The following is a 25,901-nucleotide window of genomic DNA, read 5'->3' on the forward strand; positions in this document are numbered from 1 at the left end:
TAAAAATGAGGAACACGCAATTTACAAAGAAAAATGTCTCAGCACAAAAAAGTAAGTGGAAAAATTAAATTCTCAACAACACACATAAAAAGGCATCAAAATGACAACACTAAACACATACTTATCTATAATTACGCTGAATGTAAATGGACTAAAGAAACCAATAAAGAGAGAGTCTCAGACTGGATAAAGAAACACGATCCGTCTATATGCTGCCTACAAGAGACACACCTTAGACTTAGAGACAGAAACAAACTAAAACTCAAAGGATGTAAAAAAATATATCAAGCAAACAATAAGCAAAAAAGAAGAGGAATAGCAATATTAATTTCTGACAAAATACACTTTAGACTTAAATCCACCACAAAGGATAAAGAAGGACACTACATAATGATAAAAGGGACAGTTGACCAGGAAGATATAACCATATTAAATATTTATGCACCCAATGACAGGGCTGCAAGCTACATAAATCAAATTTTAACAGAACTGAAAAGTGAGAAAGACACCTTCACAATTATACTAGGAGACTTCAACACACCACTTTCGGAAAAGGACAGGACATCCAGTAAGAAGCTCAATAGAGACACGGAAGACCTAATTACAACAATCAAACAACTTGTCCTCATTGACTTATACAGAACTCTCTACCCAACTGCTGCAAAGTATACCTTTCTTTCTAGTGCACATGGAATATTCTCTAGAATAGACCACATATTAGGTCATAAAACAAACCTTTGCAAAATCCAAAACATCGAAATATTACAAAGCATCTTTTCAGACCACAGGGCCATAAAAGTAGAAATCAATAACAGAAAAATTAGGGAAAAGAAATCAAATACTTGGAAACTGAACAATACCCTCCTGAAAAAAGACTGGGTTATAGAAGACATCAAGGAGGGAATAAGCAAATTCATAGAATGCGACGAGAATGAAACTACTTCCTATCAAAACCTCTGGGACACAGCAAAAGCAGTGCTCAGAGGCCAATTTATATCGATAAATACACACATACAAAAAGAAGAGCGAGCCCAAATCAGAGAACTGTCCCTACAACTTGAACAAATAGAAAGTGAGCAACAAAAGAATCCATCAGGCACCAAAAGCAAACAAATAATAAAAATTAGAGCTGAACTAAATGAATTAGCGAACAGAAAAACAATTCAAAGAATTAACAAAGTGAAAAGCTGGTTCTTCGAAAAAATTAACAAAATTGATAAACCATTGGCCAGACTGACTTAAGAAATACAGGAAACAAATAACCCAAATAAGAAACGAGGTGGGCCACATCACAACAGACCCAACTGAAATTAAAAGAATCATATCAGATTATTACAAAAAATTGTACTCTAACAAATTTGCAAACCTAGAAGAAATGGATGAATTCCTGGAAAAACACTGCCTACCTAAACTAACACAATCAGAAGTAGAACAACTAAAGAGACCCATAACAAAAAAAGAGATTGAAACGGTAATCAAAAAACTCCCAACAAAAAAAAGCCCTGGCCCGGATGGCTATACTGCAGAGTTCTACCAAACTTTCAGAGAAGAGTTAACACCACTACTACTAAAGGTATTTCAAAGCACAGAAAATGACGGAATACTACCTAACTCATTCTATGAAGCCACCATTTCCCTGATACCAAACCAGGTAAAAACATCACAAAAAAAGAAAATTACAGACCTATATCCCTCATGAACATAGATGCAAAAATCCTCAACAAAATTCTAGCCAATAGAATTCAACAACATATCAAAAAATTAATCCACCATGACCAAGTGGGACTTATACCAGGTATGCAAGGCTGGTTTAATATGAGAAAAACCATTAATGTAATCCACCATATAAATAAAACAAAAGACAAAAACCACATGATCTTATCAACTGATGCAGAAAAGGCATTTGACAAAGTCCAATACCCATTTATGATAAAAACTCTCACCAAAATAGGAATTGAAGGAAAATTCCTCAACATAATAAAGGGCAACAGCCAATATCACTCTAAATGGAGAGAACCTCAAAGCATTTCCCTTGAGAACGGGAACCAGACAAGGATTCCCTTTATCACCGCTCTTATTCAACATTGTGCTAGAGGTCCTAGCCAGAGCAATTAGGCTAGACAAAGAAATAAAGGGCATCCGGATTGGCAAGGAGGAAGTCAAATTATCCCTATTTGCAGATGACATGATCTTATACACAGAAAACCCTAAGGAATCCTCCAAAAAAATACTGAAACTAATAGAAGAGTTTGGCAGTCTCAGGTTATAAGATATACATACAAAAATCACTTGGATTCCTCTACATCAACAAAAAGAACATCGAAGAGGAAATCACCAAATCAATACCATTCACAGTAGCCCCCAAGAAGATATAATACTTAGGAATAAATCTTTAAGATGTAAAAAGACCTATACAAAGAAAACTACAAAGTACTACTACAAGAAACTAAAAAGAAGGACCTACTTAAGTGGAAAAACATACCTTGCTCATGGATAGGAAGACTTAACATAGTAAAAATGTCTATTCTACCAAAAGCCATCTATACATACAATGCACTTCCTATCCAAATTCCAATGTCATTTTTTAATGTGATGGAGAAACAAATCACCAACTTCATATGGAAGGGAAAGGCGCCTCAGATAAGCAAAGCATTACTGAAAAAGAAGAAGAAAGTGGGAGGCCTCACTCTACCTGTTTTCAGAACCTATTATACAGGCACAGTAGTCAAAACAGCCTGGTACTGGTACAACAACAGGCACATAGACCAATGGAACAGAATTGAGAACCCACATATAAATCCATCCACATATGAGCAGCTGATATTTGACAAAGGCCCAGTGTCAGTTAATTGGGGAAAAGATATTCTTTTTAACAAATGGTGCTGGCATAACTGGATATTCATTTGCAAAAAAATGAAACAGGACCCATACGTCACACCATGCACAAAAACTAACTCCAAGTGGATCAAAGACCTAAACATAAAGACTAAAACGATAAAGATCATGGAAGAAAAAATAGGGACAACCTTAGGAACCCTAATACAAGGCATAAATAGGATAGAAAACATTAACAAAAATGACGAAGAGAAACCAGATAACTGGGAGCTCCTACAAATCAAACACCTATGCTCATCTAAAGACTTCACCCAAAGAGTAAAAAGACCACCTACAGACTGGGAAAGAATTTTCAGCTATGACATCTCCGACCAGAGCCTGATCTCTAAAATCTATATGATTCTGTCAAAACTCAACCACAAAAAGACAAACAACCCAATCAAGAAGTGGGCAAAGGATATGAACACGCACTTCACTAAAGAAGATATTCAGGCAGCTAACAGATACATGAGAAAATGCTCTCGATCATTAGCCATTAGAGAAATGCAAATTCAAACTAGGATGAGATTCCATCTCACTCCAACAAGGCTGGCATTAATCCAAAAAACACAAAAGAATAAATGTTGGAGAGGCTGCGGAGAGATTGGAACTCTTATACACTGCTGGTGGGAATGTAAAATGGTACAACCACTTTGGAAATATATCTGGCGTTACCTTAAACAGTTAGAAATAGTACTACCATACAACCCAGAAATCCCACTCCTCGGAATATACCCTAAAGAAATAAGAACCTTCACACAAGCAGATATATGCACACCCATGTTTATTGCAGCTCTGTTTACAATAGCAAAAAGCTGGAAGCAACCAAGGTGTCCATCAACGGATGAATGGTTAGGTAAATTCTGGTATATTCACACAATGGAATACTGTGCATCGATAAAGAACAGTGAGGAATCTGTGAAACATTTCATAACATAGAGGAACCTGGAAGGCATTATGCTGAGCGACATTAGTCAGAGGCAAAAGGACAAATATTGTATAAGACCACTATTAAAAGATCTTGAGAAATAGTATAAACTGAGAAGAACACATGCTTTTGTGGCTACGGGGTGGGGAGGGAGGGTGGGAGAGGGTTTTTTACTGATTAGTTAGTAGATAAGAACTGCTTTAGGTGAAGGGAAGGACAATACTCAATACATGGAAGGTCAACTCAACTGGACTGGACCAAAAGCAAAGAAGTTTCTGGGATAAACTGAATGCTTCAAAAGGTCAGCAGAGCAAGGGCGGTGGTTTGGGGACCATGGTTTAAGGGGACTTCTAAGTCAATTGGCAAAATAATTCTATTATGAAATCATTCTGCATCCCACTTTGAAATGTGGTGTCTGGGGTCTTAAATGCTAACAAGCGGCCATCTAAGATGCATCAATTGGTCTCAACCCACCTGGATCAAAGGAGAATGAAGAACACCAAGGTCACACGATAACTAAGAGCCCAAGAGACAGAAAGGGCCACATGAACCAGAGACCTACATCATCCCGAGACCAGAAGAACTAGTTAGTGCCTGGCTACAACTGATGACTGCCCTGACAGGGAGCACAACAGAGAATCCCTGAGGCGGCAGGAGATCAGTGGGATGCAGACCCCAAATTCTCACAAAAAGACCGTACTTAATGGTCTGACTGAGACTAGAGGAATCCCGGCAGTCATGGTTCCCAAACCTTCTGTTGGCCCAGGACAGGAACCATTCCCGAAGACAACTCATCAGACATGAAAGGGACTGGACAGTGGGTAGGAGAGAGATGCTGATGAAGAGTGAGCTATTTGTATCAGGTGGACACTTGAGACTGTGTTGGCATCTCCTGTCTGGAGGGGGGATGGGAGAATAGAGAGAGTTGGAAGCTGGCAAAATTGTCACGGGAGACTGGAAGGGCTGACTCATTAGGGGGAGAGCAAGTGGGAGTACGGAGTAAGGTGTATATAAACTTATGACTGACTTGATTTGTAAACATTCACTTGAAGCTCAATAAAGTTATTTAAAAAAATGGTTCCATGCCATAGGGTGGCAAATTAATCCCACAAAAATTCAGGGATTATTCTAGGCGTTAAATTTCTAGGTGTCCAGTGATGTGGGGCATCTTGAGATATTCCTTCTGTCTTCCTTACTCATCGTACAGATTTGGCATGCGTATGAGGCCATTAAAAATATCATGGCATGGTTTAGGCACACCTTAGTCCTCAAAGTGATATCTTTGCTTTTTAATGCTTTAAAGAGGTGTTTTGCAGAAGGTCTGAGTACAAATGACAATAAAAAAAAAAAAAATAGACTGAAAAACAACAGGCTATCTCCAGCTTGTCAGGGAACACTAGGTGTTAGATGCTGGTCATCAGGTCCAACCTCGAGATGAAAGAGGACAGAAAGTGGCCAACACAGGAGCCTCATGGCCTCTGTCCCAACCCCGGGCTGGGTTGCTCTACCTCACTGATCACCATCGAGTGATTCCCCTGAGGTCCCCTTACTCAGTGGTCTTTGGGTACTGAAAGCTCAGCTCTGTTTCATTGTTTCAGTTACGCCAAGAAGGAAAATTTCTTAGTCTTTCTCCCTTCATATGCCTCAAATACTGCTTTAGTTTTCTTTTCCACATTGTCTTTCTCCCCTCCTTCCTCTCTCTTTTAGCTCAGCACACATACAGGCACCCCCACTTTTTCAGTCCATCTTCGCATAGAATAACCCCACCCAGAGGCCTTATGACTACAGCCGAGCCCATGTTCACAGGCAACAAGTGATGATGAAAAACAAAGTCCCTCAATGTTGGAACTGTTTTACTGCTCAGCAGTCTGTTTAGAAGGGATGGGGGTCTCATGTCGGGGCAGTCCTTACTTTCCTGAACCTTCCTGACCATTGGGCCACACTTCAGTGATGGAGTGTGGGCAGTGGTCCCTGAACGAACTTGACCACTTTATTTCCTGACACGGGCCACAGCATAAGGGAAGCTGGAACTGCAGCTCCTCTGCAGACTTGGAGAGCTTGTCTAATTCCCTGTGACTTGCCACTCTGTCCCCCTCCCACAGGAGTTTTCTCTCACAAACTGAACTTCCTCACTGAGTTAAATACATTTTCCTTCTACATCTGACTATACTGGAAAATACACACAGAATGGAAAAAAAGACCACGCAGTTCCTTCCCATATAAGCCTGTGTGTGAATGGGTCTGGCAAGAAAGAAGACAAAGTTTAGCTTTCCTTTCATGTGGGCTCTAGGTACAGGGTTTTATAGGTACTGGATCTGGATCTCAAACACAAATTATTGCAAGCCAAATACCTGTGGCATACGCATTTCCTAGTAAGCACCACAGATCATCACTTCTCCACGGTCCTGGTTTCCCCTTGTTAGATTCCACTCACAGATGGCCATGACTTATGGAAGCATTTTGGCTCAAGCCTGACAAGCAGGTACTGATGTTGGGATGGCAGAAAAACAGCCTCATCTTGGAGCAGGATGGATGGGACCTGGCATGATGTGGAAGGCCAGACCCATGACTCTTCTTCCATTCTACCCCATGCCCACTAGAGTGCTTACCTGGTGTAGCAGAAGGCCCATATGCAGAGGGGGAACCAAAATATTTCATAACCAGAGATCACTGGCATTACTGACTCTCTGCCACAGCAGCTAGGGGAGAATCCCAAAGGCTCCTTATTGCTCCAAGCATTAACCCTTCAGTTGCTGAATCAAGGGAGTGGTCTAGGATGTCTTGGGGGGGGGGCTGGGATTTCCTGCATGTTGGTGGGGGACTTGGGGGACTAGGGGTAGTGATAACTTACAAGTGGCATGGAAATATTTTAACAGCTGGTTTGGCTGTATTCTTGTGTTTCAGCTGAATTAATAGCTGTGCACTAGGTCAAGGTTGGTGGTCACAGATGTTACTGCCCACTATGCGGCAATTCCCAGGTTATCCTGAAAGCTGAAACACACAACTTAGGCTCACTTAATAAGATGTACCCACTCAGAAATTTTAAGCTAAAACAAGAGATGTAAAGGGCAAAGATGGCGGAGAATGGATTTGGGTGCTGTCTGTAGGAGAAGGCTCTCTTTGCTGTTCTGGGGGAAGATCCTTGTCTCAGCCTCTGTAGCCCCAGTGTTCCTTGGTTCCTTGGCAATCTTCATGTGGCATCTATCCTCCCTCCATCTGTGCTTGCTTCTAAGTCTAATCAGCTTTGTAAGAGTCTAATCTACTCTTTTCATAACTCAGAAGTGATTAGGCTTAAGCCACGCCCTACACTGACATGGCTTCATTAACAAGAAAACCCTATTCCAAAAGAATTACACCCACAGGTATAAGGTTAGGATTCCAACACATATTTTGGGGGACACAGTTCAATCTCTAACCCATGACCAAGGCCAAAGTCAGTAGAATAAGGAGATGTACTCCACCCAGAGAGGTCATGGCAGGAGAAGGGAGGGAAGAGTTAGAGACAGATAAAGCAATCTATGACAATGTAATTCCACGAATCATTTTTAAAACTAAAGTAGAACATAGTGAAGAGCTCATTGAAAGTCCTTTTCCCATTAGTAATAAGTCTACAATATTAATAACATCAACAACAATGCAACAACTAAAATACTTAAGCAAATAGTAAATGCCAGGCCCTGTTCTAAGCATCTTAGAGATATAAATTTATTTAATCCTCAATGCAAAATAGTATCTGTGAGGATGAATTATTATTCCCACCTTAAAGGTGAAGGAACCAAGGCCCAGAGAGGTTAAGTCACTTTGCTAAACTCACACAGCATAGTGGTACAGCTGGGATGTAGTCCCAGAGAGTTGTTTCCAGAGTCTAAACCCCTAGCCACTAGGTTATACTACCTCTCCCACAATTACTACTGTATTTTATTTCCCTTTGAGGCTTTCCAAGAATTTGAATCATGTGTCTACATCAGGCAAGCAAATTTTATTCCATATCATAGCCTACGATCTCACATGATCTAGCCCCTGCATACCTCTTTGGCTTCATCTGAAATCCCTTTCTCTTTCACTCCAGCCACACTGTCCTTTCTGTTCCTGAACAACTAAACTTGTCCCCACCTTAAGGACTTTGTACTTGCTGTTTTTTCTGTCCATGTCCCTAAATCATGTTATTATTCAAGTCTCAGCTTAAGCGTAATGTTCCCCAGAGCGGTCTTCTCCTACCACCCTACCAAAGCAGCTTGCTCCCATCTTAGTCTTAGCAATTCTTTCTCTCATCACGTTTTTTCACTTTTACTCATAGCTCTATGGCTATCTGAAATTATCCTTTTATCTGTTTATACGTTCATTGTCTATCTCCTTTCTTCTAGAATATAAACCCTGTGAGGGAAGAGATTTTTATCTGTCTTGCTTATGGCTGTATTCTCAGTCATTACATAAGATGATTCACGGACATAACAGGTATTCAGTAAACACCTGTTGGGTAAATGAATGAAATTCACACTTTGCACTGACACTAAGCAGGCTTTCCAGAAGTGCCCAATTGCCAGATCTCCCTCTCCTGTCTTCTGGTACAAAAAAGTCTGGAGATGTCTAGACCATACAGAGGCAGAAAGGTGCTACCGAAGCCAAATTTTATTTCCAAGCAGACATCATCTTTGAGTCCTAGTCATTGTGGTTAGAGGCAAGTGAGGTCATCCATTGCATCCAAGAAGAAAGGTCAGAGGGAAAATAGTCACAGAAGACACTGGACAGATGTAAAGAGTTGACATCCAGAACTTTGGCTTCGCAATGATCCTTTATTGTATTGAATGAAGTTGGAAAAATCTGAGCCTGTCTAGATAAAGATGCTACTTCCATTGTCTAGGTTTGAACTAGAGCTGGGTAGATGAGCCATGTGGCAAAGATTAGGGCTCAGTGCCAAGGGCCCAATCTTTACTAAGCTGCGAGCACCTCATTGCTCCATAACCCCCACTTCATGGGCTAGGTGTTTGTCCTTTTGAAGTTGTGTGGGAGGAACTGGACTGAGTTGGCATCTGTTTTCTCGGGAAACCATCTAGGAGACTGAGCTGGGGGATAAATCACCAAACTTCTGAGCATAGTTTTAACCACAATCCGTAGTGTCTCTGCTGACTACAAGACATCCCAGACTGTGTCCCAAGACTGTTGGCTGGTGATCTGGATGCCAGCATTCTCCATCTTTCATCTCAGGCAGGTAGGAAATGCTGCTTCCTTTCTGGGCAAGCAGATTTGGTGGGTTAGTTTAGACTAAACATCTGCAAATTGTTTATTTGATGACTATGTACTTAATTTCCTGCAGAGAACAGATTCATCTACTTTCGAAGATGGCCAGGATGGGGGAGGGGAAAGGGATATTTGTGGGCCAAAAATCTATGTCACTAGGAGAGCTTCCGTCCAGTGGAAGAGGCTTGGGAATCAATGGCTGGATACCCAGACTGAAGAAACCCAGACAAGATACCTTACATCCAGAAAAGGAATTTTAAACAACAGTTCGGGTTTCTCATGGAATCTAAGGAATGCTGCTGACATTAGCAGGCATTCATCTCTGTTTCTAGACTCATTTTTAAAATTTTAGATGAAAATTTTTCCTAAATCTTTTTACTGAAATATGAATATGTAAAGTGCACGTCATAAGTGCACAGCTCAATAAATTTTCACAAACTAAACACAGCAATGTAACCAGCACCAGATCAAGAAGCAGAGCATTGCCAGCACCTCAGAAGCTCCCACTCCTCCACTCATCATTCCCCAAGGCTAGCCACAGTCCTGACATCTAACAGCACACAATCATTTTGATTGTTTTTTACACTTTCTTTATTCAGCATTCTACTTATGAGATTCATTAATGTCATCCATATGTCACAGTAATCATTCATTCTTACCGCTGTGGAGTATTCCGTTCTGTGAATATACCACAATTTAGTTATTCAGGCTGTTAATGTTGGGCATTTGAGTTGTTTCCCATTTGGGACTATTTAAAATGGTGCTTCAGGAAACATTCCAGCACATATATCTTGGACGAAATCTGTATGTTGTGAATATACACGGAATAGGGTTTCTGCGTTACATGGCCAAGTGTGCGTTTGTAAGAAACTGCCGCTGTTTTCCAAAGTAGTTGTACCATTTTACATTTCAACTAGCAGTGAGTTCCAGTTGCTCCATATTTTTACCAACACTTGGTATTGTCTGTCCTCATTTTAGCAATTCTAGTGGGTACACAGTGGAATCTAAGCTCATTTTTACTATACTTCTCCTTTACTCCTTTCTGTTGTCTCTTTCTGCAAATGGCCTTTCTCGGCTCTCCATCTCCACCTAGAAGAGACCATGACTTCACTCCCACTTCCTGAGAGGTCTTTCCAAAGACCAGTACAGTCACAAATAGAAATCTCTTAGTGCAATTCCAAAATAAGAGAAAGTATATCTGAGCCAATCATCTATAGCAAGGCTACATCATATTATATAAACAAGGTTCCTGGGACTGCACAGCTGGTATCAAATGGATGGCTGATTCCCTGAAAAGTGGATGAGGAAGAAACCCCAAAAGGCATCCTTTTTATGACCCTTAGACCATCCAAACAAATGCCCTATGAGACAACTTCTCAACAAAAGAAGGAAAATTTCACTCAGTCATTTAACAAATATTTATTGAGCTTCTACTACGTGCCAGGCATTGTTTTTGGTGCTGAAATACAGCAATGAATAACAGTGACAAAGTCTCTCTCCCTTTTTCCTTTGTCTATTTCTGCATCAAGGGACTACACACAATGCAAATACTTTAACGACAAGCACATTTTTAAAAGTACGTGTAGGAGGCACCCTGAGATTCCTTAGGAACATGTCTTTATTTTCTCCAACAAAATGCTGCCAGTTGATGTGCCAAGCTCATGTCGAGAGTATGCCTAGTGTAGTGGGTATATATTCAGGCTCGTATAATCCTGGAATGGGAGCTTTACATATAAGGACTTACTCTAAAATTAATTTTTCAAGTACACTCAGTCCCTAGAGTGAGTGGGGCAAAGAGTTCTAAGTATAAATGTTAGGGTTAAATTGTAAGAATGGGAGCTGGTAGTAAGATTCAGGAATATAGTACAGCTGTTAGCTTTAGAAATACACAACGCTAAGGTAATATACCTAGTACCTTAGCGTTGTGTATTTCTATGAGAAATTGTCCAAAGACAGCAGTGGGTCTACAAGGAACTTGAGTTCAGTGTCATGATCTGGTACTACTTTTCAAGAAGGCAGTTCGGCAACAAGGTCCTTCACAATGTTCATATCTTTTAACATAATTTCACTTTTTGCAATCTAGAACAAGGAAATAATCCTTATGAGGAGAAATGACATCATACCCACCCACACTCTCTTTGGTTTCACTCCTCTTGACAGAGGTGTACCTAAGGTATCGCAAGTAGAACGTGTACCCTGAGTACTGCTTGAGGAAGGGCTCTAATGAGCAGTTTCTACTGGCCATCGAAGTTTCCATTGTCAGCTGTGAGATCATTCAGCAATTTAAAACTAATTGCCATAGGCACTAATTTTTCTAGACAGGCCCCTACTCTTGGATGCTCAGATAGAGTCACTCTTGGCTAATTTGATGGCACTGAATACAAGTAGGCTAAAGACAAAAGGTTAGAGCGCCTTAGGAAGTCAATTGAGAGAATATGCCTTTCTCATTTGTGTTTTTTTGGGAAAAAATTGTCACCTGCTGTGATGAAGTGTGCTTTCCATTAGACGAACTGGGAGGAAGCTGGCTAAAGCTCTTTAGGTGGATAGGTTCAACTGGACTGTAAACATCCTTTCTTCCTCAGGGTTATAAGAACCTTCCAACCTCCCTTTGGAACCTTTCACTCAGGCATGACAAGTGTCTATTATCATCTGACTAAATCTGAGGCACTAGATTTAAAAGACACAGAGACAGGGCTGGAAGGTGGAGTGTGGGTAAGTGTGAGAAACCGTTCACACAGAACACCCTTGTTCTCCAAACGGTATTGCCAAGCATGCTACTTGATGGCTCCAGGGGCCTCAAATCATCCCTGTGCTGCTTCTTCACAGCTTGACTAAAATATTTTTATGTCCAAATACATTTCTACTTCAATCTCTTAGCTCTCTTCCAACTTCCCAGGGAAGTGTGGAAATTCTTACTTGCGGGCACATAAACACTAAAGTTTATCACAAGCTTCAAGGAGGTTTAAAGTTTTAGGGTCTCTTCCTAAAACTTTGTCACTTAAGTGTCCACACTGGTAGACCAGCATAACATTAGAGCTTAGGATTGACTGAGGTGAGTGTTCAATTAAAGAGAAACAAGCAGAAATATTGAGGAGATTCAGAACTGTTGCCAGAGTCTCTATGCCTTTAATTAAATAAGGTTCTTGCCTCTCACTGGTCAAGAATGAGCAGGTAAGGCACACCAGCAAAGCTTTACTGAAGAGGCTTGCAAGCAGAGGTAAGGAAGGCCTAGGCAATGCTTACCGCCCGTCTCACAGAACGAAGGACTTGCACGGGCTTTTAAATACTTCAGTGTGAAAAAGATTCATGTTTATTCAGAGGCACAGGCGCGGTTTTCCGGTAACCAGCCAGTTTTGGGTGGGGATAGGCTACCGAAGGTGCACGCGCAGCTGCTTTCTAAGATGGCTCCTGTCCCACAGGCCTCTGGAATTCATAGTAGGACTTATGGGGTGTCATGCCTGTGCAGTCTCTCACTCTGAGTTGGATTCCCCAGCTGCGGCTGCTGCCCTTCACAGCCCCTGGTGAAAGGTCACACAGGGGTCACAGGTGGATGTTCGACGCATGTCTCTGGGGTTCGTTTCATCTGGTTGCTTCTGAGAGACAACTTTAAAGAAGTTCGTGGGCTAGTTTCTGATACCCTGCCCCATTGTTCTGGGGAATGTCTTTGTTTCTGTGCCCTGGCCCATTTCCTGTTACTCTGTCACTTTGTTTATGTGAATTGCAGATTTGGGGGCCCCTCTGTTCTCTTATATCTTTGGATCCAGAAGTACAAGGAATGACAAAACACTCTTGTTGACTCCAGTAAACAACCAGGAACTCATATCAAGAAAGGCATCTTGTCTCCCACCAGAACCCACAGGAGCTATATGAAAGACACCGGACATTCGTGCATTGGACAGAGCTTTTAAAGCAGCCCTCTCATACTTCTTGGCAGCATTCTCTGGGCTCACCAGTGTGGTAATACGGCAGACAGGAGGGCCATCACAAAGCTATGCTGGTCAGGACTATATAACCCCTTCTGGAAGATCTCAGGTTGCTGCTAAGAATCAGAAAATAACTAAGTGATACGCTTCCTTCTTTCTGCACCCTGGCCAACTTCTCCATCTACCACAGAACTCACAACTTGAACATACACAACACCCTCCAGGGTTTATCCCCTAGGATGTTCTACCCCACAAATTTAACTCATATATGCTCTTTGCAGGTTTGTCAGTGAGTCACGAAAAATAGTGTTTGGAGAAAAGTATGTGGAGCTGCAACAGACTCTCAGAGTTGGAAGCAACAAATTTGTGAAAGTGCCTCAATAGTTTTGAGCACATAACAGGTACTCAATAAAAAATTTTTTTTTTTTTTTTTTGGTCTCTTCTTCTAGTTCACAATGTACCTGAGGTGTAAATCATTCTGGACAACTCTGCTAGAATCTTCTTTTCTTATAATGAACATAAATACATTTCTCTGAGCCGTGAGTAAAGAACTGACTTGATGGCAACTGGTTACTGCTTAGATTCCTCTTATTATATTTACTCCTGGAGCCTTTACAGAATAACATTTATCTCTTTTTGCACGTAAAACATTCAAAAGCAGCCATTTCGTTTCCTAAATATTCAATATAACGATCCCCAAGTTTTTAAGCAATCTGTTTATGGCCTGATTTTGAGGCCTTCATCATCCTGTTTACTCCCTGTAAATACACTCTTGTCTTTCTCCCTCCTGAAAGGTAACCAGGAATTGAACACTATGCTGTGTGGGGAGGGGGTGGGGGGAAGGAGGCAGCAGCTAAGTCTTCACTAAAATACACTTTCTCCTTCTTCCATAGTAGTTGGGTGCATGGCTACTCAGCTAGAGATGACATTTCCCAGCCTCCCTTGCAGCTAGATATTGTCATGGAGCATAAGAGAATGAGCAGAAACATATATCCACTAGTGAATACCTGTTGCCATCAAGTTGATTCCAATTCATAGCAACCCTATAGGACAAAGTAGAACTGCCCATAGGGTTTCCAAGAAGCAGCTGGTGGATTCAAACTGCCAATCTTTTGGTTAGCAGCCAATCTCTTAATAACTATGGTTTAAAACCACTGCCGCTGAGTCGATTCCGACTCATAGCGACCCTAGAGGACAGAGTAGAACTGCCCCATAGAGTTTCCAAGGAGCGCCTGGCGGATTCAAACTGCCGACCTTTTGGTTGGCAGCCATAGCACTTAACCACTTAAACTATGGTTTAGCAGTCTCATTTTCTAGTCATCTCAGGAGTTTAGATATATTTCTGAACTCGTTTTAGACTATCTACGAGATTTTCTATAATCTCTTCACCAGTTTGGATCTTAAGTCTCCCAGTATTCCCATTCCAGAGTCTTAAGAAAAAGTCCAATTGGGCCAGCTCAGCCAACAGAGTCATAGGTCAGGTGTCCACTCTGGTTCAACCATCTGTGGCCTAGACGACAGAATCTTGAGATAAAACTATGACAGCCTAAATTCACGTCTTCGAGTGATGATGAGAAGCAATTTCAGATAAACGCACGGGGCTAAGCATGAACTCCTAATCACATAGAGTTTCTGGAACTGCAAAGTCAAGGACCAGATCTTAGGTTACGCATCCATACCTAAGCACTGACAACTGAGGATCCAGTGTGCAAAACTGCCCTGCTCACTTGTGGTAAATCATTATAGTGGTGGCCTCCAGTGAACAAAACCTCCTGGTGTTTGCACCCTTGTGTAGCCCCCTCCCACACTGACTCTAGACTTGATCATGTGACTTGCTTTGGCCAATGAGACATTAGCAAAATGATGCCAGCAGAGGCTTGATTAGTGCTTGCATATTGGGGCTTGTCCTCTTGAAATATTCCTTCTTGGAAGCTAAATGCCACGGTATGAAGAAACTTGGGCTACATTACCAAAAGGTGAGAGGTATTAGAGGATGAGAGGCCATCTTAGATGTCCTAGTCCCAGCCGGGCTTCCAGCTAAATGTAGCCCATGAGTGACCTCAGCTACACCATGCGGAACAAAACCACTCAGTTGATACCAGTCAGTCCACAAAATCATGAAAAGTAAAAATTGCTGTTGTTTTAGGTCACAAAGATTTATGGTATTTTATAAAATAAATTCTTTAGATAACTGAACTTTTCTACATAACTGAAATACCTCCCCTCTCTAAAATCTCCTTGACTACAAAACCCATCTGGAAATCCAGGTGTCTGGCCCAGGACTCTTGGAGAAAATGTTCTGACAGTGGAAATGTAGCCAAGGGACCCTTGAAATGGGATCCTGAGATGTCTTCCTTTCCTCCTGTCTTCCTGAAAACAAATCCTGAAAAGTAAAAAAGAAATCCTTAAACAAGGCATAAGAATGTTCCACAACTAGCCAGGTAAGACCAAGTTCTCAAACAGTGCCCCGCACTTCCCTGTTACATAATTTCTTTCCTCCTCAATAAATACATCAACATTAAGGAAAGGCTGTGACTCTTTCTAGTTCTCCTGAAACACCAAGAAAGAAAACTCTCATTGAATGTCTCCTGTTCTCTTGATCAGTTTCCTGTGAGCTGGCCCAATGTACGGTGGGTTGTATGGCCTTAAAGCTAAAGAAAAAAAAAAATTCTGGTTAATGCCAGAGAGATTACCCAGAGAGATAAAATTCACCATCTCCTGAGGTCATTAAAAACAGTGGGTACGATGTCTCAGGAGTCCCTGGGTGGTGCAAACAATTAAGTGCTTGACTGCTAACTGAAAGACTGGCAGTTCAAACCCACTCAGAGGTACCTTGAAAGATAGGCCTGGTGATCTGCTTCAGAAAGACCACAGTCTTGAAAACCCTGTGGAGAACAGTTTTACTCTGCATATACTGGGTCATCATGAGTCGCAGTTTCACACGACATCCCCGTTAATTGGCCTAATAACATGTTTAGTGCTTCTTTTCTACCTCCTGGTTCCTTGCATTGTGCCTGGGTTCTTAAAAGCTTGCAAGTGGTCATTCAAGGCACAGCAATTGGTCTCTACTCACCTGGAGCAACAGAGGAAGAAGGAGAATAAGGAACAGGAGGAGATATGGAATGTGTTGCTAATTGCCTCCATGAATAACTGGTGGGGCAGTGGTTAAGAGCTCAGCTGCTAACCAAAAAGGTTGGCAGTTGAAATCTACCAGCCACTCCTTGGAAACCCTATGAGGCAGTTCTACTCTGTCCTACAGGGTTGCTATCAGTCAGAATAGACTTGAGGGCCTCAGGGTGTTTTTTTTGGTTGCCATGAGACCATAAGAACTGGATGGTACCCAGCTACTATGACCAAACATTTTGAGCAAAAAATCTATAGAGGAATCCTGATCAAAACAGGGTAAATGCAGGAAAAAAAAAGTTACCGTCGAGTTGATTCCGACTCATAGTGACCCTATAGGACAGAGTAGAACTGCCCCATATGGTTTCCAAGGACCACCTGGTAGATTTGAACCACAGACCTTTTGGTTAGCAGCAAAGAATTTAAAATTTAAAAGGCAGAAAAGAATTTAAAATTCTCATGGAATCCAGAATTTCTGGAGCCATGGAGGCTGAATGAATCCCTGAAACTAATGCTCCGAGATAATCTTTAAACCTTAAACCAAAAAAAATCTCCTGAAGTCTTCCTAAAACTAAACAATAGTCTAGCTTAACTAGTAAAAAATGTCTGCTTTGAGCATTGTGCTCTTTGAAGGACTATATGGGATCAAAGTAACAACAGCAACTCAAAAGATTAGATAGGAACTTTAGGGGGCAGTGAGCTTATGTTAATGTGGGAGGAACAACTCAGAAACGAAAAGCAGAGTGAGAAGAGTTACATAACTCAAAGAATGTAATCAATGTTACTGAATTGTAGTGAATGGGTGTATGTTTTGCTGTACATATTCTCAACAACAATAAAAAAATTTAAAAATGATATTGTGGTCCCAAGAAGTATGGATGGGGCACAGTGACCATATCAGGCATTGTAGATCGGTGTTGTTATAGTCATTCTACTTTTGTAAAAACAAATACACCCTATGCAATAAAAAAAAAAAAAATCTTTACAGGGGGAAAATAAAGAATGTAACCAATGTCATTAAGTAATATGTGTGAAACCTGTTGAATTGGAATCACCAAAAATATATTATTTAAAAAATAAATCTCTTTTGTTTTTTAGCACCAAAATTTGAGGTTATTACTACAGCAGAATCTAGCCCATCCTAGCTAACACCCTCTCCCTCCCATGATCTGTGCCATCTGTGCTTTTGATGAGTAAACCTTATATCTCATCCAATGGACGGAAAACAACAGGCTCCATGTGCAAAAAGAAGGCTCCGCTGTTTTGTTTATTTCTTAATGAATTCAGGCTATTTCCCAATGATTAGTGCTTCACCTCTCCTGGAAACAATTTATCCTTTAAGTAATTTATTCTAGATTCTCACCTGAGGACCATATCAAGCTCTATAGTCTTCCTTCTTCCCCTTTCTGAAAAATATTCTTCTCTGTCTCTAGTTTTCAGGCATCTCTCTCTTTAATTCCACAAGTCCTAAAAACATAAAAGGGTATTTAGAGGCTTCATTTTCAGGTTCTTACAACCCTAGGACACAATTCATTCAAGTCAAAAACAGAAAGTTTCTCTCTTTTAATCACCCCTTCTGGATTTCATTTCCCTCATTCGGTTACCTCTCACTATTTTGCTTTAATCCAAAGGCTGACCGTTTATGAACATGGCCAGCCAGAGGAATCCTTTTCTTCAGATGTCTCTTTCATGTCTTTCTACACTGGGCTAGTCTCACTGTCCCCTGTTATTCATCACTGCTTAACACTCATTCAACAAACATTTACCAAGTGCCTACTATGTTTCCTTGGAAACTCGATGGGGCAGTTCTACTCTGTCCTACAGGGTCACTATGAGTCGGAATCAACTCGACGGCAGTGGGTAGTGGAACTATGTTTTAAGAAAATGCTTGGTGTGGGATATGATCTCTGCCCTCAAGGAAGTTACCTTAAAAAATGTCAAGTAGACACTAGACAAGTGGGTAAGAGCCAGAACACAAGGGGTCTGGAATGTCCTACATAAGTAGCATAAGAAAGTGCCTAAGAGCATAAACTAAAAACAGACAGTCCTGGGTTTAAATCTAGGTCTCAATTTCCTCATGTGTGCAACCAGGAAAGTAACAAAGGACTGTTCAAAGAATAAAATCAGACAACACAAGTGTAAAAATGGCATGGCAGGGCATCTGACCTCCTCTAACTTCACATACGAGAAGGAGAATCAAAATCAACAGCCCATGCTGGTTCTTACAAGGCAGGAATCAGACATGCCTCCACCTTTCAACCTTTTTACCAATTATGACACCAACCGTCCCTTCCACGGCACTCTCTACTCCTCTGCTGGGTTTAATAATTTGTTGTAACGACCACAAAGAACTCACAGACAATACTCATAATTATGGAGTTTATTAGGGAAATAACAGGTTACAATTCAGGTTCAGGAATGCTCAGGATACAGTTCTTTGATCAGGGCAGCCTCTTCTCAGTGTCTTTGCAGGCACATCTTTCTCTGGCCCCTTGGCCTCTGCCCTATTCAGGTAAGTGTTACAAAGCTCTTTTAGCTCTGCCAATAAGTAGCCGGAGGCACTCCACTCTGCCAGTAAGCCTCCAGTCCAAAGGTGCTCAACTCTCTTGCTCTGTGGCTTGGGAAGCCCACTTCGCCGTCTCCTGCCAGTCTCCCGGTTCTGCTGCCTCTGCTGCCACCATTTCTCTGCGGCTGTTTCTCACCATCTCTGGTGTCACAGCTCTCTGTCTGTCTCCTGAATCTAGGAGGATCTCAGCACAAGGATCCTGGGTCCAAAGGAGGCACTCCACTCTTGACTCTTCTTTCCTGGTGGTGTTGAAATCCTCTCTTGCCACCTCCGGGATGGCTCATTTTAAGCCTAGTCAGATGGAAAAACTGACCAATCCCCTCATTAGGGCTGCATACACCTATCTGCATGGTTGTACCCCCACAAGGTGCCATACGCCTTATTTATATAATTAGCAAACTTGCCAATCCCTTTGGTGGGTTACAAGCACCTCATTCGCATAGTCTCACCCAGTCATTTGGGAGGAGTTACAAAGACCATGCTACAAGGGCCATATTTATTCACTGCACCACAATAAGTTATGCACTTAGCTATATTTAATGCCACTATTATCATGAAGGTGATGGCCAATAATTGAAATTTTAACCATGAATGTGACTCTTGAAATTTGTATCTCAGAAATATTAAGAATTGAATACACTAACAAGAAAGAACAAAGAGTCAGCCTAAAGTCCAGAATGGCAATTAAGAGGCTGATGCAGTAGTCAATGGCTCAGATAAGAACCTGAACCATAGCAGAAGGGATGAAAGCAGAGGAACGATTTCTAGGATATTAAGACAGAATTAACAGAACTTAGTAATCAAGTGACTATGGGAGGGTGATGGAAGGAGGAGTTAAGAACGACTTTTGAATTTATGACTTCTGGAACTGAGCAGATGATAGCACCATTCACCAACGAGGCAAACACAGAGAGTAACAGAATTTTCGGGGAAAGGAAGACGATAAATTTAATTTCAAGCACACGAAATCTGAAGATGCCATGAAACATTATAAGGGGGCAGTGGCGGTTCTGGGGTAGAATTCTTGCCCTCCATGCAGGAGACCCAGGTTTGATTCCAGGCCAATGCACCTCATGTGCGGCTACCGCCTGTCTGTCAGCGGAGGCTTGTGTGTTGCTATGATGCTGAATACGTTTCAGTGGAGCTTCCCGACTAAGACGGACTAGGAAGAAAAGCCTGCCGATCTGCAACTCATCATGGGGACGGGACGGCACAAGACCAGGTGGCATTTCATTCTGTTGTGGATGAGGTCTCCGTAAGTCAGGGTGGAATGCTAGCAACTTGACTCAATGGCCACTAACAACCATGACTAATGGCCTTTGAGCATCTTTTCATATGCTTATTGCCCATTTGGATAGTTCTTTAATGAAATGTCTAGTCAAGTCCTTTGCCCATTTTTTAACTGAGTTGTTCGTCTTTTTGTTGTTGAGTTGTTGCTGTTGTTCTTGCTGTCAGCTGTTGTTGAGTCCGCCTCTGATTCATGGAGACCCCATGCACAATGGAATAAAATACTGCCTAGTCCTACACCACTCACATGATCGGCTGCAGAATGGACCGCTGTGATCCATGGGGTTTTCATTAGCTGATTTTTCAGAAGAAGATTGCCACCAGCCTTTCTTAGTTCATCTTAGTCTGGAAGCTCCACGGAAACCTATTCGGCATCATATTCAGCAAATCTCCACTGACAGACAGGGGTCTCCCACATCGAGGTTGAGAATTTTACCACTGAGTCACCACAGATAAAACCCAAACCCGTTGCCATCAAGTTGATTCTGACTGACAGCGATTCTATAGGACAAAGTAGAACTGCCCCACAGGGTTTCCAAAGAGTAAGTGGTGGATTCGAACGGCCGGCCTTTTGGTTAGCAGCCTTAGCTCTTAACCACTGTGCCTTAATATATATTCTGGATATTACATGCTTCCCAAATATTTTCTCCCATTCTGTAGGTTGTTTCTTCACTTCCTTGATAAATTTCTCTGATGCACAGAAGCTTTTAATTTTGATGAAGTCCAATTTATCTATTTTATCTTTTAGTGTTCATGCTTTTGGTGTCATATGTAAGAATCCACTGTCAAAAACTAGGTCCTGAAGCATTATCCCTGTTCTAAGAGTTTCATGGTTTTAGTTTTTACACTTAGTCATTGATCCATTTTGGTTTAATCTTTATATGGTATGAGATATGAGTCAAACTTCAATCTTGTGGATAGACAGATCCAACGGTCCCAGCATCTTTGTTGAAGAGACTGTTTTTTCCCCCACTGAAGGGACTTGGCACCGTAGTTCAACACCAGTTGCCCACAGATACATGCGTTTATTTCTGGACTCCCAATTCTAGCCTGTTGCTCTATATCTCTATCTGTATATTGGTACCAGACTGTTTGGATTACTATAGCTTTATATTACATTTTGAAATAGAAGTGTGAGTCCTCCTACTTTGTTGTTCTTTTTCAAGATTGCTTTGGCTATTGGGGGCTCTTTGCAATTCCATATGAATTTGAGGATTGGCTTTTTTACTTCTGCAATAAAGACTATTGGCATTTTGATAGGAATCATGTTGAATCTCTAAGTCACTTTGGGTAGTATTTCTATCTTAACAATATTAAGCCTTCCAATCCAAGAAGCATCTTTCCCTTTATTCAGATCTTCTTTAATTTCTTTCAATGATGTTTTTCTACAGTTTTCAGCATACACTGTTTTCACCTTTCTGGTTAAATTAATTCCTTGGTATTGTATTATTTAAGATATCATTGAAAATGGAATTGTTTTCTAAATTTCCTTGTCAGATTGTTCATTGCTTTTAGCTAGCAGCTGAGTCCTTGACCATTGCACCATCAGGACTCCTTAAGTCAAGGTAATCCTGATTAATTTTATACAGATTAAAAAAAAAATCTGTGAAGTCTCTTCTCTAAATTACCTTCAGTAAGGTTCTCATAAATGTTCCCCACAATTAACTTTCGTAGTACCTACCAACAATTTACTCAAACACAGAGTTAGTTCATAGAAACAAATAAACTATTACTTCTATTTCTTTATGGTTGGGTAAATCTGTAGTGTTATCAGTAATTAAAATACTCCTATTTTACCCCCACTTATACTTTGCAATCTCTTTCATTTAAGGTGTTTACTAAACCTAATCTTGTTTGTCTAATTAAGATTCCCATTAAGATAATGCTTAGGGTCACTGTGAGCCAGAATCCAACAGTTTCAGACAATGCTTGTTCCACAATTATTTGCAGTTCACAGTTCAGTATTTTTTATTCATCATTTTCTGAAATTCTTTTCTTTTTCTTCCGGATATAATTATCCACTCATTTGCTCTGCAGGTAACACTTTCTTTAGCCATATGAAGTCAAAATGTAACCATCAATTTAAATTCTGTCATGTATTTTATACGTTAAAAGTATATTCAAGTCTTAAATGAAAGGCCAAAACTTTCCTTCAAAGCCCAATTCAATCGCCTCATCTATGGCAGACTAGCCTAACAAGAGACACAAACTGACGTTCAACAATATCTGAGGGACAACTCTTAGGAGACTATCTGGTTTAAAAACGGTTGTTAAGAGGACTCTTCCACATGTACAGATTACTGAGTTCCTCAAAGAAGTTTGCTCATGTGGGTTGTATCTACTAATGTTTACTGTACTCCAAATTGAAACTAAAAATTTTTTAAAACTATTTTTAAATTCATTTCATAATAAAATATCATTTACCTATTAACAGAAATAAATTTTCTATGAAAACAATTACCTTCAAAAGAATTTTGTGAAAAGAGTAGCACAGTTTCACATTTTTAAAAAACTCTTTAATGTCTCAAAAGAAAAAAGTTGGTGTCTCATAGGCATTTCTTCATTTAATGTGTTGAAATAAACTGTCTTCATTCAAGAACATGCAGAAAATCTCTACTCACACAAAACAGCCTTTTCAGATTGTGGATATTCTTCTTTGATAGGACATCAAAACTTGACCAATAGAAAACATATTATACAGCTACAGCAATCAAAACGGTCTGGTACTAGTGTAACAACAGACACACGAATCAATGGGATAGAATTGAGAGTCCAGAAATAAATCCACACATCTGTGATCAACTGATTTTGGATAAGGGTGCTAACTGAGTTCCATTCGATATGGAAAGAAAAGTCTCCTCTATGAATGGTGTTAGGAAAATTGAATTTCCACATGCAGAAAAATGAAACAGGATCCATGCCTTACACCATATACAAAAACAAATTCAAAATGGAGTAAGAACCTAAATGTGAAAACTAAAGCCATAACATTCTTAGAAGAAAATGCAGAGGCAATGCTGTTGGGCCTAGTTTTAAACAATGGATTACCTAAACAATAACAAGAACACAAACAGCAAAAGGTAAAATAGATAAATGGGACCTCATAAAAATTAAAGGTTTCTGTTCATCAAAACACTTTACCAAAAAGTGAAAAGGCAAGCTATCGACTGGGAGAATATCTTCGGAAGCCATATATTTGAGAAGAATCTAAAACCCAAAATACATATAAAGTCTCAACAATCTAACAACAAAAAGATAACCCAATCAAAAAATGGGCAAAGGTCTTGAATAGACATTTCACCAAAAAAGACATTCAAATGGTCAACAAACGCATGAGAAGATACTCAACATCATTAGTCATCAAGAGATGCAAATCAAAATCACAGTGAGGGTGCATTTCACTTCCGTCAGGTTGGTGGCATAATGGCTAAGAGCTCAGCTGCTCACCAAAAGGTCAGCAGTTCGAATCCACCAATTGCTCCTTGGAAACCCTATGAGGTAGTTCTATTTTGTCCTATAGGGCTGCAATGAGTTGGAATCTACTCAAAGGCAACGGGTTTTTGTTTGTTTAGGTTGGCTTAAAAAAAAAAAAACAAAGTAAGAAATATGGGCAGGGCAAGGATGTGGGGAAATTGGAACCTTTATCCATTGCTGGTGGAATGCAAAATGGTAGGACCACTGTGGAAAACAATGTAGCAGTTCCTCAAAACACTATCAGATAACCTGGAAATTCCACCCCTAGGCATATACCACAAAGACTTTAAAACAGAGACTCAAAGAGAGACTTGTACACCAATGTTTATTGCAGCACTATTTAGAACAGCCAAAACAATTTAAATGCCCATCAACAGATGAATGTATAAACAAAAATGTGGTGCATACATACAATGGAATACCATTCAGTCAGTAAAAGAAATGAAGTCTTGATACATGCTTTAATATGGATGGAGCTTAAAGACATTATGCTGAGTGAAACAAGTCGATCATAAAAAGATAAATATTGTATGACCTCACTTATAGAAAAAGATAAGAAAAGGCAAAAGCATAGAGACCAAAGTTCCTTAGTGGCTACTGGGGCAGGAAGCAGGGGAAAAAAGAGGGTTACTGCTTATAAGGAACCAAGGTTTGGGTTACGGAGATGGAAAAATTATATTCGTTAAAGTCAAGGTTACATAGCCAATTAATGAAACTGCTGTCATTAAGGTGCACACCTGTAAAAAGCTGAATTGGCAAAACTTGTGCAACAGATATGTTTACAAAAACAACAAAACAACATCAAAAAGAGAGGAGCTGCTAAGGCTGCTTCTGTACAACCAAATACCTCCTGGGATTTGGTTCCTTGGTTCAGACGTTTAGGGTCATGGTTTCATGGGACATCCAAGTTAACTGGCCTAATACTGTGTTCAGTGCTTTTGTTCTACCTTCCTGTTGCTGTGTAGTGGCTGGGGTCTTCAAAGCTTGCAATCTGCCATCCAAGGCACAACAACTGGTATATATTTGCCAGGAGAAAGAGAAGAAGGAGAGTCAGGCACAGGAGGTGGAAATGGAATGCATGGATAATTGCGTCCATGAACAACTCTCTCATTTGCCAGGCGACCAGAAGAACTGGATGGTGCCTGACTACCATTACTGAACATTTTGGTCCAAGATTCTACAGAAGAATTCTGATCAAAAGTGGGAAAAATGCAGAACACAACTTCAAATCTCAGAGACTCCAGACTTTGTGGAGCCATGGGGGATGGACAAACTTCTGAAATCACTACCCTAAGATAACCTTTAAACCTAAAACCAAAAATATCCCCTGAAGTCTTCTTAAAACCAAACAATACTTTAGCTTAACTAGTAAAGAAAGCCTTGAGCATTATGTTCTTTGAAGACTTATTTATGTGGGATCAAACTGACAACACGATTCAAAAGATTATGTAGGAGTCTTAGGGTTTATGCTTATGGGGGAGGATTATCTCAGAAAAGGAGGGTGAGAATGCTTACACAATTCAAAGAATGTAATCAGTGTCACTAAATTGTACACGCAGAAAGTGTTGAATTGGTATATATTTTGCTGCATATACATACTCTCAGCAACAACAACAACAAAAGACTATTTTAAAGAGGCAAGGAAAAAAAAGAAAACTATTTCATAAACAAAAACATCTAAAAGAATAAAATACCTAGGAATTAATTTAACCAGGGAGGACAAAGACTTTTAACTGAACAACATAAAACATTGCTGAAAGAAATTAAACACCTAAATAAATGAAAACACATTCCACATTCTTAATATTGTTAAAATGTCAATACTACTCAAACCAATCAGCAGATTCAATGCAATCCTTACACAAATTCCAACAGTTTCTTGGCAGAAATGGGAAACTCAATCCTTGAATTCATATGAAACTGCAAGGGGCTCCGAATAGCCAAAGCAACCCTGAAAAATAAAAACAAAGAGGACTCAAACTTCTCTATTTCAAAAAGTAGTATAAAGCTACAGTAATCAAAACAATTTGGTGCTGGTATAATGACAACATTTTTTTTTTTTTTTTATAATGACAAAGATATAAAGAAATAAAATAGAATTGGGAGTCCAGAAATAAATTCATTTTCTATGGTCAACTGATTTTTTTATAAGGTGCCAATTGCATTCAATTGGGGAATAGTTTTTAATAAATGGTGCTGAGCAAAAGAATGCAAAAGAATGACATTGGACCCATACCTCACACCATGTATGAAAATTAACTCAAAATAGATCAATGATGTAAATGTCAGAACTAAAAGCTTAAAATGCTAAGAATAAAACACGCTTTGGGATCCAGTTTCCAACAGTGGATTCTAAGATATAACACCAAAAGCATTCGTAACAAAAGATAAAACAGATAAATCCAGTTCTCCAAATGTAAAAACTTCCAAAGGATTTTATCAAGGAAGTTAAGAAACAACCTACGGAATCCGACAAAATATTTAGGAA

General features: G+C 40.2%; 1 protein-coding gene and 1 long non-coding RNA gene across 2 annotated transcripts in view; both read right to left on the minus strand.

Annotated features, from left to right (window-relative positions):
- The window catches only part of LOC126068310 (ral guanine nucleotide dissociation stimulator-like), a 1,065,244-nt gene extending 1,058,381 nt beyond the window's left edge, over nt 1-6,863 (minus strand). Inside the window, exon 1 of the mRNA XM_049870809.1 lies at nt 6,654-6,863. Within this exon, the coding sequence (XP_049726766.1) occupies nt 6,654-6,662 (9 nt within the window). The 5' untranslated portion in view covers nt 6,663-6,863. The remainder of the gene's footprint in view (nt 1-6,653) is intronic.
- Nucleotides 6,864-15,286: 8,423 nt separating this feature from the next.
- Nucleotides 15,287-25,901, minus strand: part of LOC126068358 (uncharacterized) — a 266,350-nt gene continuing 255,735 nt past the window's right edge. Inside the window, exons 9-11 of the long non-coding RNA XR_007515625.1 lie at nt 25,275-25,364; nt 17,450-17,553; nt 15,287-15,346 (exon numbers count right to left, since the gene is read on the minus strand). This is a non-coding gene — a long non-coding RNA (uncharacterized LOC126068358). The remainder of the gene's footprint in view (nt 15,347-17,449; nt 17,554-25,274; nt 25,365-25,901) is intronic.

Source organism: Elephas maximus, chromosome 27 (assembly GCF_024166365.1).
Source record: "Elephas maximus indicus isolate mEleMax1 chromosome 27, mEleMax1 primary haplotype, whole genome shotgun sequence".
Lineage (NCBI taxonomy): Eukaryota > Metazoa > Chordata > Mammalia > Proboscidea > Elephantidae > Elephas > Elephas maximus.